Source organism: Delphinus delphis, chromosome 1, assembly GCF_949987515.2.
Source record: "Delphinus delphis chromosome 1, mDelDel1.2, whole genome shotgun sequence".
In the NCBI taxonomy this organism is placed as follows: domain Eukaryota; kingdom Metazoa; phylum Chordata; class Mammalia; order Artiodactyla; family Delphinidae; genus Delphinus; species Delphinus delphis.
This window is the reverse complement of record NC_082683.1, coordinates 24,426,344-24,443,815: the sequence shown is the minus strand read 5'-3', so window position 1 is coordinate 24,443,815 and position 17,472 is coordinate 24,426,344. Positions and strand designations below refer to the sequence as shown.

The window sequence follows — 17,472 nt, the reverse complement described above, 5'->3', positions numbered from 1 at the left end:
ATAGTGTTACGTAGAAATTGGTCTGTATAGACTGTAGTTTGAAATCAGTTCCTTGTTAACACGGTGGTATATAAAGACTCTGAAAGGCAGTGGGTAAATAGAAGCAGGCACCATGTTGTTCTTTCTTTAGTGCCTTCCCCATTAACCTCCAGTGATTTTTGTTTAAATCATCGTCATCTCAGTAGAATTTTAGTCCTTATGTAGTTTATTCTTATTTTAGGTTTTAGTAAAAATTATTTGGAACAAGAAAGTGCTCATATTTTAAGCAGAAGCGTAAGAAAAAACCGACCCTGACATTACTAAGCGACTCGTTCTGCGTGTCACAACCACCACTGCCTTATGTGTGCGGCTGTCTTAACTTTGCAGGAGTCATTTTCATTATCTAACTGATAGAGGTACATGCAAACCTACAAAATGCTTTTGTTTCCATATGACTTCTTTAGATTCTCTAAATTGCCAGTGAACAGTCAGTTTGGGGGCAATAGTGAGTTAATTTTGAATTGCCTGAACTGTGAAACCTGATTATCTTGAGACAGCACAACTCTTGCTGCAGAGCTTGTGTTTTTCTGTTGGAACTATATCTTAAATACCTTGGAATATGTAACCTTTTAAAATTGACTTTTGAGGGGAGGAGGCAGGGGCATAAAAAAGAAAAGAAAAAAAAAAATAAAAGGAAGAAAAGGAAAAAACTTTAGAAGAGATGGTCAAGAGGCCAGGATTCTAGTCCCCGATCTGCCATCTAATCCCTGAGCAACTTTGCACATAGCATTTGTCCTCTCTGGGCATCAGTTTCTATACTGATAATATAAGAGACCTGGACTTTACTTTTAAGGCCCATTTCAGCTCTGGTATGTTATGAATCCAAGGCTATGGATTCAAGCGGTGTACAAAAAACTAATAGTGATTAGTTTACTGAGGAAGATGAGTCTGGAGATCCATCCAAGGCAGTTCTCAAGCATTTTCAAAGAGTACCAAGCTCAGATGATCAGTAGACCTATTGATATCTCAGTTGTGCTCTTTCTGCCAGTCTATCTTCCCTTCCCTATGTGACAAGAGGTCCTCATTAAAACACCTCAATAAAAAAAAAAAAAAAAAAAAAAAAACACCTCAATATTCTGGATTTACACAGACACTTGTCCTTTCTTTGCTTATTTTTGAATTGTTGGATGGGAGGGTGGGTTTACTATAGCAAAAAAGAAAGATGACCTGTTGGATTATATGCTTAATATTGGGAGAGTTTGGAACTGCCCCTCTGATAGATGAAAATGTTTTCACTGACATTTTGTAATGAAAACTGTGCCTAGCACTCAATGGGTGCTCAATTAATACTTGAATGAATGAACATCCTTACCTTCTGACTGTATTCTCAGCTGAATAGCAAACTTTCATGCATAGCCTCACCTTTTTATACCTGTTTGACTTCAAGGATTGTTGTTTTTTCACAGTCAAATAAAATGACATCACTCAAATTCCACTGTAGGTTTAGCTTTAGTTAACAATGGCTGTGGCCACTGCTTACTGTGGGTGTTTATATCCTATTTCAATAGATTTGCCATTGTCTAATTCTTGCTTTGTTCATAGTAAGGAAAGATGAGATTCTTAGCTTTAGTTAACAATGGCTGTGGCCACTGCTTACTGTGGGTGTTTATATCCTATTTCAGTAGATTTGCCATTGTCTAATTCTAGCTTTGTGCATAGTAAGGAAAGATGAGATTCCCGAAATGGTTATTAAAATAAAAATAAGAATCTCTTGTTATACCTATACAATAAAATAACATATTTTTTTGTTTATTTTTATTGTTTTGTTTATTGCTGCCAATCTTTTAGAGCTCTTTCACATGTATCATTTTATTTGACCCTTAAAATATTCTTATTTTTTAAAAAAGAGCAAGTGGTATTCTCGTTTTATAAAGGCGACCAAAACACAAAGAACCTCACTATTTTCCTGATATCCCCCATATATACAGCAGAGCTAGAATTGGAATCAAAGTTCACTTTTTCTAATTCTTGGTAGTTTGGTAGTTGTCAGTTTCTCCTATGAGCAAAATTAGAAAAGGTTAGTCCTGAGTTTGATTTTTATAGATTGATTGTCACAGTAGTCAGTGGTATTTAGATTGTCATATTGAAACTTTGCTAGGTGTGACTCTTGGGGTTGGCAGAGGAATCATTTGCAGAATGTTTTGTTGATATCAGTATCACACCCAACTACTTTCTGTTGCAGATCCCCAGCAATGTGTTTGACATTTTCCCTTCCTACCTTCTCAGTTTTCCTCTGTGTCCTTAGTCCCTGTTAATAGAACTTGGATGCATTTCGTTCCCATTAGAAAAATAAAAAAGCCTTGTCAGGTAGCAGTGTATCATGTTGGTCTTTCTCCACCCAGGAAACAGCATCTATCATTGACATGATACTGATTTCAGCTGGGTTCTCAGGAGGCCCCTGGCTGATAGCTGTTTTGCTTTGTTTGTTTGAATTTGCAGTGCGGGTCTGGGATGTCCGGCCATTTGCTCCCAAAGAAAGGTGTGTGAAGATATTTCAAGGAAATGTGCACAACTTTGAAAAGGTGAGTTCTTCATGGCAGAGGAATTTTACTGTCCATTTGATTCAAAGAAACATTTAGGATGGTGCTAAGGATAAGGAACAACAGCTCTACTGAGAAGGGGCTGCATTCTAGTAACACTGTTCTGCATCAAAACTGTTCTTGCCAGAAATAAAACTAACAGAAGCATAGGCAAGAAGGCAATCACATAGATAGATAGTGATGGGGCCCCCCTCAAATTTAGGACTTCGGGCTTCAACAAGACACTCCTATCTTTTTAATTCCTTGGGAACTTTGACCCTCATAGATCAGTGTTCCATATGGGACTCAGATTCCCATGGCTATTACCCAGATGGCCTCCCTCACCCTCCCAGTGACCAGCTATTAGAGCCCTGAGAATACATCCCTTCCCTCAGTAAGCACCACAGGCCAAGTTCTGAGAGACAGAAATTTTTTCTAAACTCTCAAATCCCAGGTCAGCTCTTCAAAAAAGCTTTTCCTCCAGATAGTTTGTTAATATAGACTAATATTTTTCTTTTGAGAACCCATTAAAATTCATTTTCACTTTATAAATCAAATGTTATCTTTTGTTAGAATTGGTTTTATTTTTATTTTCCTATAATATAAACAAAAAATTTAATGAGGATCAAGATAAAGGAGCAAGGGGAGCCTCCATGTGTAGGCAGAATAAAATTTTGTTGCCAGGTCCACTCTTAATTTACTGTAAATTAAGCAGTTTCTACAGCTGGTTTTTATATGGTTTGAAATATATCAAATTAGGCTGTCTTGGGCCACAGAATATAAGATAATCATTGATTATATGCTGAGGAGAATAATTAAAACTCTATTTAAGAGGGGGAATCCCCTGGCGGTCTAGTGGTTAGGACTCCATGTCTCCACTGTAGGGGCACAGGTTCGATCCCTGGTCGGGGAACTAAGATCCCACAAGCCGTCTGGCACAGCCAAGAAAAAACTCAGGAAATTTAAAGTCTCTTAGTGATGCTGTAGTCTAATAAAGAGGGGTTTGGGGCATTATTATATTCATTGGATTCCTGCTTATTCATCATTATAGAATCTTCTGAGATGTTCTTGGTCACCTGATGGAAGCAAGATAGCAGCTGGCTCAGCCGACAGGTAAGGATTACTGGGCATGAGGTAAAGAATGATGTAGCCGTGCAGGTATCTTCTCATGTTTAATGCATTAAGTGCAGATACTGAGCTATAGCAGACAGAGAGTTATAGCTGTACTCAGAGATGAAGTCATGTGCGGTCTGAAGAGTTTAAGGATCATGTGAACAAACACATCATTTCTGCCCTCTCTGGATACATTTTACACCTGGAGTGTGAACAGTTTCTTTGGTTATTGGATTCCCTTTGCCATCAAAGTAAAATTCAAACTCCTAATCTGGCTCCAGTTTCCCTCATGAGATTCTTCTGCCGTGCTTCAGTTCATTCAGATACATATTGTGTACTCCTCCCCCACCATCACCACAATGCTTCACTCACATGGAACTTTCCCTGTTCTTACATCCCTTATGCCTCCATGCTTCTCTCTTATATCTCCTCTTCTCCATTATCCAAACTCCTATCTCTCTCCAGTAATCACCTATGTTATATCTATAAACTTTCCTGGCTCTCTCCTTCCCTTACCTCTCAAGCATTACTAATTGCTCTTTGTTCTGGCTTGTAGTCACACTGTATACATCTAACCTTTATTAACGTTTATTACATCTTACAGTAAGACAAACATAGTGGGGCACCCCTACTAAATTATATGCTCCTAGAGGTCAGGAAATGAGTCTTACTCATCTCTGAATGAGTAAGCAGCTAGTGAATATTACATGAATAAATTCCTAGCTCAAGGATGGTAGTCAAATTTTGCCCTGCATATCAGCTCATCTATTGGTAATGGCTGCCTATGTTGGGGATGATTCAGAGCTGGGTCTGGGTTCAATGGGAAAAGTGTCAAGATTGCTGAGTGAGGGGTATGGCAGCATGTGGGCTAGGTATTTTCCAACCCTGAGCTGAATTAAGAGACTGTGAAGCTTTAACTATCAATTTAAACTGCCTGAGGAATTAGGTGATGAATGAGAAACAGAAGGGAGAGAATTCTTCATTCCGATGCTGTTGTATTTGACATGTCTGTGGTGACCTATAATTGGGAGTCAGAGGTTGAGTAGGGGTGTTCAAGTGCCTAGGGCTGCAAATGTGGAATGGTAAAGAATGATGAGGCCCTCTGATGGCAGACTCTAGGTTTAGCTCCCAATGGGAGGTGTCTTAACCCTTTTTAGCTTAACCCCATCTTTCTCCCCCCCTTAGAGATTTTCCTGCTACCTGACTAAAACAGGCACCATCCTATAAGCATGAAGCCTTTCCTAGGCTAGCTTGGGCTTTCAGCATGTGCCAGAGTTTTCTCCTATTTGGGGCTCTAGCACAACCATAAAGAAACCTCACTTTGGTCTGTCCCACCCTTTCTGACTTGTGAACAATGCTGAACATACCTGAAGATTCCAGAGTCCACTTTTTTTCCCTTGCATGTTTAATGCCAGGAAAAATGGACAAGTATTTGAGTATTTTATGGGGGGAAAAGGGCACAGGTAAAACCATGCCACATTGCTGGTTTGAGTCCTGGTGGTTTAGCAAGCTGCCCTGAAGAGGGAATCTAAGGGATTTTCAGTTGCTAGGTTTCTAAAGACCTTGAAAAACAGGCCCACAGCCTAAGATGTCTTACATTCTGACAGAGTAAGAACCATTCTAAGTATTTTTACATGATTTTCAGCAGAGATATATCTTTCCTATGTAATTAAGCTTTTAAATGATATCTGCCTAGCTTTTCTTCTGAGCAGTTTGTTTCTGACATTGGTCCTTTCTAACTTTCAGTGTCCTCTCTTCCCTCTTTCCCTCCCCACTGTTCCTTTAAACCTTACATGTGGAAGCATGGCTCTGGTCTAGGAAGAGCCTGTATGTCTACCTGCTGAGGGTTGGCCACATTTCACCGGCCACCTCACCAATTAGCCCCAAGTCAACAAGCAGCGCTGTTACGTAAGGAGCCTGGTTCCTCCCAAATGTTGCCATGCCAGAGTAAGGAGAGGATAAGGAACCCCTCTAAATTTAGCATCTAATCGGCAGCCATGCAGAGTGAGGCCTCAAAGTAAACCCTTGGAGCGCTGGGGTTTTGCTGGCTTTTATGTGCCTGGAAAATGTATTGTTCCTTCTCAGAAAACTGCTTTTCAGCTTGGCCTGAATTTGGCAAATTTCTCCTCCCTACTTGCAATTCACCTACCTCCTCATGTTCAGATTTGAAACCCTTCAACAGTTCCTATCAAGGACTACGAGAAGAGTGGTCAGTCTCTCTGTTGTGAGTGATTTATTCATATTCAGCCTGTTGATTTCATGTGATTCTGTTTTGCTCGTTTATTTATTCATCATAACAATAGCTATCATTAATTCTCTGTGCCAGGCACTTTGCATACATTATTTCATTATTTCTCTCAACAAAGCTGTGAGATCAACATTGTCTCCATCATTACTCCATCATTTGACTAAGGAAAGAGAAGCTCAGAGAAGTTAAATGAATGTCTAAGGTTATTTAACTATTAAATAGTTGCATTGAGACTTGAACCCAGAACTTATACACTTTTTCAGTAGGCCACATAGCTGTAGATGGATTAATGAGGACAGTTATGGCAAGAAAGAAGACACTGAGGAAAATATGAGCATGAGAGCCAGGGAGTCTGTAGACAGATGGGGTTCCTTCTCTTCCACCTTGCATGGAACTTTTATTTAGTTCCTACAGAGCCTAGCCCTTGTGAGCTAAACAGTGTAATTAATAAGCTCTTGTTTGTTTGCATTTTACCAAAAGTGTAATGTTTTTCAGAAGTAGGTATTTTATAATCAAGTGCTGATGAGTGTACCCTTTTAGGTGTTGATTGAACAAAACAAATACGTAAATAATTGGTATAACCTGTTTGAAAACAACCAGCCTTTTAAATTTACCAACAGATTGTCTTTGCATGGTCATATGAAGATAATATCTATTTATTTTACCTTCAGTTTAAAATGACCCAAGCAAGGCTGAGGGTCAAAGGAACTTCTTTTGGCAGGGGTGGGGGAGAATGGAGGATGGCAAGGGACACAAGGTATTTGAGGGTGGTAAGAGAAAGAATACCAGAATATATTAAGAGTTCTCATTTTAATTCTGCCACTGAGCCACTAATGAACTGTGTAACCTTGGAAAAGTCACTGTACCTTAGTTTTCTTTTCTGTAAAATGAGTTTAGACTAGCTGGTTTCTGTTGGCCCCTTCCCATGCTAGAATTCAGTATTCTTTCTGTCCATGAATTCAATGCAAGATTTGGATCAAGTGTATGTTTGGGTTTTGTTTATATCGCAGAAATGTCCTGTCCCGCCTCTGGGCTCTGTGATTTGAATACAGTACGAAGAAATTCAGGTGGATCTACAGCCTAGTCTCGCAACCTGCCATGAGTTGGGTTACCTTTAAGACATTCCTAGGTGCATATGAAGTTAACTACACCCTAATTATATTGGGTGCTCTTTAAAGAAGATTTCTGTGTGGGATCTGTAGGAAAAACGTTTGTCTTTCTTCTCCATGATCTTTCCTATTTCAGAAGCTTGTGTTTGAAAATACCAGTAATGCTGATATTTTTAGCTATTCCTATTTTTTCACTTAGTTGCTCAAGAGCAGGATCCATGCGTTATTTAAAATCTATATTCCTAGTTTCTAAACGTCAGAGCACAGTTCAATAAATAAGGATTGAATAAATAAAGGGTTGCTTCCATTTCCCTGAAAAAGCCATGCTTCTCCTCTATCCTCAGTTCTGGGAGGCCTTAGCCTTGCTCTTCATGATACCTTGCAGGTTTGTGTATGTGTGGGATACCACAAGCAGGAGGATCTTGTATAAGCTACCCGGCCACGCTGGCTCCATCAATGAAGTGGCTTTCCACCCCGACGAACCCATCAGTAAGTCTGTCGTGACTGTGGGGAAAGGGAAAGTGAGGGAATCTCCCTAAAGAGCCCTAAGAATACAGAGGCAGAGGTGGGCATCTGTTTTATGTGAATTTCCTTTTAAACAGTCTTTATGGGTATCGTTGACAGTCTCACCATTGTTCTAAGTGGTGAGGGTAAGAGCAATGATCCATTTTCTTAACCTCAAAGCGGGGTTGGTTAGTCTGTTTATTTCTAGTTCTTTTGAGTTTACTTGCTTCAGGTCTATGATTCAGTGATGTAGTTGGATAAAACAATGATGTTTCGGGGCTTCCCTGGTGGCGCAGTGGTTGAGAGTCCGCCTGCTGATGCAGGGGACATGGGTTCGTGCCCCGGTCCGGGAAGATCCCACACGCCGCAGAGCGGCTGAGCCTGCGTGTCCGGAGCCTGTGCTCCGCAGCAGGAGAGACCACAACAGTGAGAGGCCCGCGTACCGCAAAAAAAAAAAAAAAAAAAAAAATGATGTTTCTTAATGTTCAGATATAAATTTCAACTTAACATTTTATTGGCTAGCTAAACTAGATAATGAGCTTTGAATTTAAGGAGAAAACGTAACTTTCTCCAAGCGGACGCACGTTTACAAAATGACTGACAAAGACATTGATTCTTCTCTTCTATAATGACTGAGAAGGTCTTTTTCTTAAGGTTTGAGTGACAAGGGACATCAGGATTTAGACTCTGATAATGTATTTCCCATAGCACAGTCCACCCTCATGGTTTTGAGAGGACTTGGATTGAAAAGTCAGACTATACTGTAGTTTCCTGTGAATGGTGTTTAAGAGGAGAGGAATTTAAGCTAAATCCAATTGCTCTTTTATACCAAAATTGCCTCTTAACGTAAGAGCCCTTGAGCACCAGGTCTCCTTTAGCCTTCATTATTTCGAGTTATCTTCTCTGTTGTTTGCACCTCAGTTCTCTCAGCATCCAGTGACAAGAGACTATATATGGGAGAGATTCAGTGAAGATATGGAATGGAAGACTCCACAAGGCTGCTTGACCCTGAGACCTCAGACAGCATAAGTGGCATCAAATGATGCCCAGCGAGCATCCTCCCTTCAGATGAAGATCATTACTAGCAAGAAACAAGGAGGAGGTGGCCATATTCCAGCAACCACAAGTATCCCAGTATCCTATTTCATCAGGATCATTAAGGCAACCTTACCAGTGGCCTCTTAAAAACCACCTGCCAGATTTCAGGGATTGACTTTTTTTTTTCCTTTTTTTTTTTTTTTTTTAAGTAAGGTTTCCTCAAAGGGACACACATTGGTTGGTGCATAGTCTCCTGTTTCCTAATTTAGGCTGAAGACAGGGAATGTGACCGAAATTTATTCGTTGGGGATTTTTTTTTTTTAACTCAATAACTTGTATGATATTTTCTTTCTTTGTTTCTCTGACTCATTTTGTATTAAAAGCCAAATTGATGCCTTTTTACAAGAGCCATGTGGATTGGATTTATTGCTGTCTTTTCTTTGAGGCTTGACCACTGTAAATCTTAGCAGAGCATGATATGGCCAGGGGATACATACAGTCCATTTAAACTTCCAAGAAGCTGAACATAGTCTGTGTCTACTCTGCCTCCTGCCAAAAGCACTTTTCTGAGCAGCAATCCCTACCCTCTGGTTTCCTAAAGTGGGCAGATTTGGGGCATTCTCAGCTGGTAGCAATAGCATTGGCTGGAATGCTGTATCAAACTCAACTCAAAAAGAATATGAGAAAGTTTTGGTGCTGCTGGGCCATGACATTGTCTAAGACTTTTTTTTATCATTGTGCTTGTCTTTCTTAAACTGACAGGCATTAAGAAATGCTATTAGTTGCCTTCTACCCCCACGACAGGTACTGTCTCTGGCTCGCGGGGTGACTCTGCCCGGCACACAGATCAGCACTGATGAATGTCATCTGGCACTGGGGAGCGCAGTGTGTCTTTTCTGAATCTCCTACCTCAACACAGAGGTCTTCACACCTCCAACCTGTTCTGAACGTGTTTGGTTTTATACTTTTAGCTCACAAACCGAATCACCTACTTAAGTTATAAAAGAAAGAGGATAGTTTTAAGTGAGCACATGTCCAAGATTTAACTCATTAATGAAGGAACCAGCAGGGTGATAAACCTGTCAAACCAATTACTTTTAGTACAGTGAATAAAGTATAAAGTTTATTCACTTTACACTGGAAATGGAAAGCACTTTATTGTTCCTGGGAGTTAAGGAAGTTTCACAGATTGATTATGCTTAGATTGGGACTTAGAGAATGAGTAGGACTTTGCCAATAGGCAAAAAACATGTGCATTCTAACAAACAGCAGGCACAAGCTTGAAAGCTTGGTGTGTTTTCATGAACCAAAAGAACTTCAGCATGGTTAGTGATGGGGCCAAATTAAGTAGGAGCCAAGTGCTGGAGAGCTTGTACTATAATTTATCTTACAGGTTGAGGTTTCCTAAAGTGTATTCCACAGAACACTGTTTCCCAGGTGTCTTAGGTACTTTGGGCATAAAGATCCCATGCTCGCATAAGTTCAGGAAAGACTGGGTTAAATAAAGGGAAATAGCATTCCTTTACTGCAGGAACGCTTAGAACCTTTACTAAGTAGAGTGAGATCTTCAAAAGGAATGGTGACTCAGATTTCAGACCTAAGCAATAATTATAGATATGGTTATGCCTTTAACCAGAAGAGACTTGGCCAAAGATAGTTTGCAAGCCACTTTTCACACCTCTATCACAATCACAGTTCACTCCCTAATCCCTTATAAATACCCGGGCTACATACCTCACAATTAGTCCAGTCCCTTCCACACACCCTCATCTTTCTTGGCTTGGGGTAAAACAAGGCTTGAACTTTGACGCTGCACTTTTAAAAGCCTACCAATCCCTTGAGAAGTTGGCAATGATTGGGAAGAAACAAGGTCCTGGAGGCTGCAAGGGCTTTCCTCTAACCTCAGCCTCTTCACTCCTCCCAAGTGCCTTCTTTGAAGGCTGGGTAGAAACCCATTAGCAGGAAATAGCAGCACCACTTAGAATTTGTAGGGAATAGAGGCCCTAGCCTGGGGAATAAAGATTTGAGTATAAAACATCCCTAGAGGGTGCAAATCGTATTCTCACTTTGGGAGAGATAGATTGCTCCCGAATGAGTAATGCCATCTCTGGTTTTCAGTTAATTTCCCTTTATGACTTCCAGTCTCTAGCACTTAATACCATTGGCACTTAAAGAGCCAAATCTTTTTTTCACTGGGTGGTTAAGTTTTGTGAGCTGAACTGTCGGGGAGGTGGATTTGGACAGGGCAGGGCTCTTAACAGAGTTGCTTCTTCACAGCAAAACTACAGAGTAATTTGTTTCTCCTGATAGACCTGAAGTCTGCTGCTTGTTAACATCTCAAGGTGTGGATGGGAAATAGAGGTAAGAGAGAGAGCTCTGAACAATTTGGGGCTGCAGGCATTTGAGCCTTAGGGGAAGGCCATTTGAGTTAGGACAGGATTTCTTCCAAGAGATTTTAGAGCTTGACAGCTGTGTCCCAGGACGGAAGGAGGGGCCAGACTTAAAAGACAGCTACTATTCCTGTGGAACCAAATAAAGCCAAGTCTGACCTCTGAGCCTGCCCTCTGCCCTCTGGTCAATTGTCTCTATACCCCAGACACATAATGATCCTTCGAAAAACCCCCGAGTGGGCGCCCACCCTTTCCACGTCAAGCCCTGAGCTATCCCAAATTCCTCCTTTCTTCTAGGTTTCAATTTCTTTTCCTCACTTGCCTCTGCAACTCACCTACACTCTTAGATTCTTCTTTAATTTATATCCTCTAGAGCAGTAGTTCTCAACTCTGCACAATTTTGCTGCCTAAGGGACATTTGACAATGTCTGGAGACATTTTCAATGGTCACAACTCGAGGGATGCTAGCACATCTAGTGAGTAGAGGCCAGGGATGCTCAAAGAAGTAGGTGCTCCAAAATGTCCCTAGTGTTGCTGTTGAGAAACTCTGCTCTAGAGCAGTGATTCTCAAAGTGTGGTCTCTGGAACTGCAGCATCATCAACATCTGAGAACATGCTAGAAATGCAAACTCAAGAGCTCTGCCTGAGACCTACTGAATCAGAAACTTTGGGGGAAAGAGTGTTCAGCAGTCCAGTGTAACAAGTCCTCCACGTGATTCTGATGCAAGTTTGAGAACCACTGCTCTATAGACTCAAAGTTTTAATCTTTCCTGGGAGAGCCACAGAGGCTTCTCCTGTTTATTCAGTGATAGTTGTCCTTCACTATTTAACTGTTCTTTTTGGCTTACATGCTTTATCTCACTTGTCACATTTGGGGCAACATGTCCAAAGAGATGTAACACCTAAGATCAACCAGCTAGTAAGTGGCAAAGCCAGGACATAAAACCCAGCTAGAGATCTTACCCCATCACCACAGTGTAGGCCTTCGTGACTTATAACCTTGAATGCACATTAGAAGCACCTGAGGAGCCTTTAAAAATCCAGATGCTTAGATCATACCCCAAACCAATTAAATCAGAATCTCCAGGGTAAACATCAGTATTTTTTAAAGCTTTCTTTTTTGATTGCAATGTGCAGTTTAAAGTTGACACTAGTGTTAGCCATGGCTATAACTATAGACAGGAGGGTAGCATAAAGCCAAGTTGACTTCTCCTGGCACCCCTTGGATCTCAGGGAAACCACTGCTCTGACATGTGGTCTGTGTGAACTTAAGAACACTTCTCCCAGTGCCCATGGCTGAGCTGCAACTTAGGAGTTTGGCCAGGAAGCAGAGGTTGATCTACTGTGGTCATCTCTGCCTGACTGACTGTGGGGCTTTGTGCAGAAAAATGACCTCTGATCTTCCTTCAAAGTATAGCATCCAAAGATACTAGAGCCAGAAAGGACATTACAGGTACTTAGGTCATCTAGTCCAACCTCATTTTACAGAAGGGGAAACTGAAAAGAGGTACTGTTTAACCAAGGTCACATGCATATTAAGTTAGAGGTTTTGCTCATTCAGGAAACATTAATTCAACAGGCCTCTGTGGTGGGCCCTGTGCTGTGCTCCGAGAATACAGAAATTACCGAGTTATAGCCTTATCTATTTTTTTTGTGGTACGTGGGCCTCTCACTGTTGTGGCCTCTCCCGTTGCGGAGCACAGGCTGTGGATGCGCAGGCTCAGAGGCCATGGCTCACGGGCCTAGCCGCTCCACGGCATATGGGATCTTCCCGGACCGGGGCACGAACCCGCGTCCCCTGCATTGGCAGGCGGACTCTCAACCACTGCGCCACCAGGGAAGCGCATAGCCTCATCTTTGAAGGCTCACAGGGCAGAATAGTGGGGAGGGAAACAAAAATCAGGGCTTCTCAAACTTTTCCCCGTAAGTGCCTTAATGGCAGAGGAGAATGAACTGGAGCAGGAGGGACTCCTGAAATTAATAACTTTGAAATCTCACCTTGAATCTATAAAATGTATGATTCCCCCCTCTCAACTTTCTGAAAAGTTTCAAACATAAAAATTGAAAGATTAACATAGTGAATATCTGTATATGTTCCATCTAGATTCAATAATCTCTCCTCTGTCTCTCTCACACACACATTGTATATGTACAACTTTCAATGACTATTGAAAGTAAGATGCAGACATCATAATTCCTTACTCCCAAATATTCCAAAATACTCCAGCAGGTATCTATCTCCTAAGAACATTCTCTTTCATAGCCACAATCCATTACCGCATCTAAGAAAATTAACAGCAATTCCATAATACCATCTTATGGTCATATTAAAATTTCCCCAGTATTAAAAATGTCTTTTATAGCTAATTTTTCAATCTAGATTCAAGTTTTATGCTTTGGGGTATTCGCTCTAGTGTCTCTTAATCTAGAACATTCCCCCATACCTTCTTCTCCAGTGAAATTGACTACTTAAATGTATGTGGTTTTGTATGCTGCTTCATAATATAGCTGTGCTTGTTTTACATTAATAAATGTTTTAAATGACTGAGCACCAAGTAAAACTGACACTCCAGGAAGATGTACCTTATTTATCTGTGCTCTGTGTCTTCTTATGTCCTTGTTTTAGAAACAGATATGAATAAGCAATTCAAATTCAATCTAATACATACTGTCCGAGGTATACCTACAAACTAGGAGGAAGTGCCTCAGGAGAAATTAGAAAAAGTTTTACTGAGGAAATGACACTTTAAGTGAATCTTAAAGGAAGATTGGAAATTGGGGAGCAGAGGGATCTGGGAGGGGAGTAAGTACAGTCTGATATAGTGGACAACTTCACAGATCACCAGAACTCCTGGTGCGATCAAAAATGACACACAGCACATGGTGGTGGTAACAGCATGTTGGGGGAGTGACAGATGAGTAGGAACCTTGGAAAGTGTTGGAGCCAGATTGCAAAGAGTCTAAAAGCCAGGTGGGGCAGCTCTGGGCTTTGTTCCATGGGAAGGAAGCCAGCAAAGTTCTCTCAGTACTCTGCCCAGGAGCTCAACCACACCTGAGGATGCTTTTGATTCTGGGTACCCTCCCAGAAAATCATTATAGGGAACTGTTGTAGGAACCAGGGGAGATAGATGAGATCAGTATCTTCAAACATCAAAAGACTACCTTGGAAAAGAGAAAATGCTCTTATTCTGGGAAGCCTCAAAGTGCAAGGCCAAGACAAGTGGATTATAAGAAGACAGGCTTACACTCAACAAAGAAAGCAGCTGAGTCAGAGCTGTCCAAACACAGAATGGTCAAGAGATGCTCCTCTCTGGAATGTACAAGCAGAAGCTGGGTGACCATTAGACAGGAATGCCTGTGTTATAATTGATTTAGAGGGTTAGAGCTGCTCAGCAGAATCCCTGGGGAGTATATTTTTAAAATACCTGTAACCAGGTCCCACCTCCAGAGATTTTGCTGAAGTTGAACTGGTGTGGGGCCCTGATTCAGATGCAAGTGGTCTGCACACTAATATTTGGGAGCCACTCAATTAGAGGACCTCTGTGGTCTTTTCCAACACCATTGTTCTATGATTTTACATGCCATTTACCTCAGACTCTAAGATGGTAATTCTAGGATTCAGTGAATTGTTGGCTGTGAAAGGATGTCTGGGTCAGTCAGGGCTTATGGAAAATGATAACGGGGTGGGGAGCCAGCAGGGGGTTGAGAATCCTATCAGGGCATTTGGGACCTGCTGGAGTGGCCAGGCCTGAGCTGACCCCATCTGTCTTCCTATCCCCAGCTGGCCCTTGGGCAAGCCCGGTGCAGCATAATAAAGGTCCAGCGAAGTATGGGGCCTATTGGAGAGGGCCTCCTGCCATCTCTCAAAGTCCCCAGCTCAGCTGGCCTTAGGGCAGACTTTAACTGAAAGCCCAGGCAGCTGCTAAGGGCTAGTGAAAAGGGAGATTTGTCTTGGCTGTCAGCAGATTCTGTGCTAGGGATTCTGGAACGAGACAAGGAAAGTCAACTTTCTACAGCTTTACTGCCTGCCATCAGAGCTGTTTAGGGTTTCCTGACCTAGACCCTGCCCATTCACATACACCCTGTTCTTCCTATTCCTTTATTCTCAATCATTTTTTTTAAGATTTATTTCTTATTTATTTATTTATTTAATTTATTTTTGGCTGCATCGGGTCTTAATTGCGGCATGTGGGATCTTTGTTGAGGCATGCAGGATCTTTCGTTGCAGCGCGTGGGCTTCTCTCTAGTGGCGTGCGGGTTTTCTCTCTAGTTGTGGCACGCAGGCTCCAGGGTGCGTGGGCTCTGTAGTTTGCGGCACTCAGGGTCTCTAGTTGAGGCGCGCGAGCTCGGTAGTTGTGGCGTGTGGGCTTGGTTGCCCCATGGCATGTGGGATCTTAGTTCCCTGTCCAGGGATCGAACCCGTGTCCCTGCATTGTAAGGAGGATTCTTTACCACTGGACCACCAGGGAAGTCCCTCAACCATTCTTTCTTAGAAATTGTTTTCCTTTTAAGATTTGAAGGAAGTTGGCTGGACAGGGGTGGTGGCAGGAAGGAGGTGACAAGCAGTAAAAAGTATGTGCAGAAATTAAAGAGAAGGGGTCATAGCTCCTGAACACAGCTTGCTGTTAAATACTTCTGTGTCTGCACTTCTTTTTCTTTTATTTATTTATTTTTAATTTTTCTTGCACTTCTTTTTCTGTCTGGCAGCCTATATTTCAGGCATCATCCTTTCTCTGAAGTTTTCCATCACTGCCTATTCCCAAGCAGAGTTAGCCATTCTTTCCACCATTTGGTTTCTGTACCTCATAGGCACTATGCCCTTCTGTGTATCACTCATAACTGTCTGTTTATATGTCTGCCTCTCCCACAGGCCCAAGAGTCACAAACTCAGATGCCATCATGGCCCAGAGAGGAAAAGCAAATGGGTGAAGTTGCTGGGTTTAGGGAAACAAGCAGTGGACGATGTCACACTGCTGGCCAGTATGCTAACCCTCAGGCTTTTAGCCCAAGGATTGTCAGGGGCACCTATCCTTTTCATCTTTGGTTCCAAAGCTCCTAGCTCAGTGCCTGACACAGTAATGGAACTTACCCGGAGGTCTTGAGAACCAGCTCTGCCCTAACGTGCTGTGTGACATTACAGAACTCACTCAACCTCTCTGCCATTCAGGTTCTCCCTTTCTTTATCTCACGCCTCTTCAGAAAAGGCACTTTGCAGATCATCTAGGCCAGTGGCTTTTTCACTTTGTTCCTGAGGGACTTTGGCTTGAGGGGTTGATCTTCACAGGATGCAGGGGCAGACTGAGACAGCAGGTTCCCAGTCCTCTTGCTCCACAAAACCAGAGTGGTCCAACATTTTTTCAGTTTTAGAAATATATGATTTCTTTTGAAGAGAAGCGTTTGCTGCTAAAAAAATTAAAGTTCAAAAACCGTAAGGAATGCAGTAGGAATGGTATAGGTAGTTCTGCCTGGATTCAAATCCTGATTCTGCTACTTCCTTGTTGTATGACCCCAGGCACATGATCTAACCTCTCTGAGCCTCAGTTCCCTGTCCTAGAAACTGCTGGTGGTGATAATAGTACCCACCTCAGAGGGCTCCTGTGAGATTTAACACGTTAATGCATAGAAGTTGCTCAGAACAGTGCCTGGCACAGAATGCTTAAGAGGTGTTAGCTACTGTGATATAATGAGGTCTTTGTCCCTAGTCTTGGCACAGAGCTCCTAAAACTCTGGGAGCGTCCTCAGTGACAGGTGTGTCTCTTGTTATTCATGAGTCCCTTTTGATCACACCTGAGTTTATTCTAATGAGATGACTTAGGAAGAGACCCCTCAACAGACTCAGGATGGGACTGGTCACCAGAAAGACCAAGTGATTAGAGATGAATCTTTTAGCCCCTCCTACTGAGCTCCAGGGAGGAGGGGTGGTAGCTGGTGACCAAGCTTTTTAACAGCTCTAGAACAATGAGATCCAGAGCAGCTTCCAGGTAGGTGAACCAGATGGGAGGGTTGTGCACCCCTACTCCACAGAGACAGAAGTGCCCAGGACCCTTCCAGACCTCACCCTACAGACCTCTTTGTCTGGCTATTCATCTGTTTCCTTTATAATAAGCCAGTAAATGTAAGTAATCTACCTTCCTGGGTTCTGTGAGCTGTTCACAAACAAATTATCCAACCTGAGGAGGAGGTCATGGGGACCCCTGATTTATAGCTGGTTGGTCAAAAGTAGGGCTGGCTGGAGACTTGCAACTAGCATCTGAAGGAGAGGCAGTCTTGTGGAACTGAACCTTTAAGCTGTGGGTCTGCGCCAACTCTGGGTAGTGTCCGCATTGAATTGAATTGAATTGTTGGACAACCAGCTGGTGTTGGAGAATTGGCTGGTGTCAGAAAACACCCCACAAACTATAATTAGGGAGCACGTTCAGTCCTCTAACTTGGAAGGAGAAATTAATAGGTTTAACATTTCTGCTATCTTATGAATGAACTTTCTCAGAAGCTTTTAGTGTTTTAACCCAGAG

At 42.1% G+C, this 17,472-nt stretch overlaps 1 protein-coding gene across 1 annotated transcript in view; it reads left to right on the top strand.

The window, feature by feature from the left end:
- Window positions 1–9,170, top strand: part of SNRNP40 (small nuclear ribonucleoprotein U5 subunit 40) — a 34,331-nt gene extending 25,161 nt beyond the window's left edge. Inside the window, exons 7-10 of the mRNA XM_060017912.1 lie at window positions 2,479–2,561; window positions 3,610–3,671; window positions 7,414–7,517; window positions 8,454–9,170. Coding sequence (XP_059873895.1) covers window positions 2,479–2,561; window positions 3,610–3,671; window positions 7,414–7,517; window positions 8,454–8,503 — 299 coding nt within the window. The 3' untranslated portion in view covers window positions 8,504–9,170. The remainder of the gene's footprint in view (window positions 1–2,478; window positions 2,562–3,609; window positions 3,672–7,413; window positions 7,518–8,453) is intronic.
- Window positions 9,171–17,472: the final 8,302 nt, after the last annotated feature.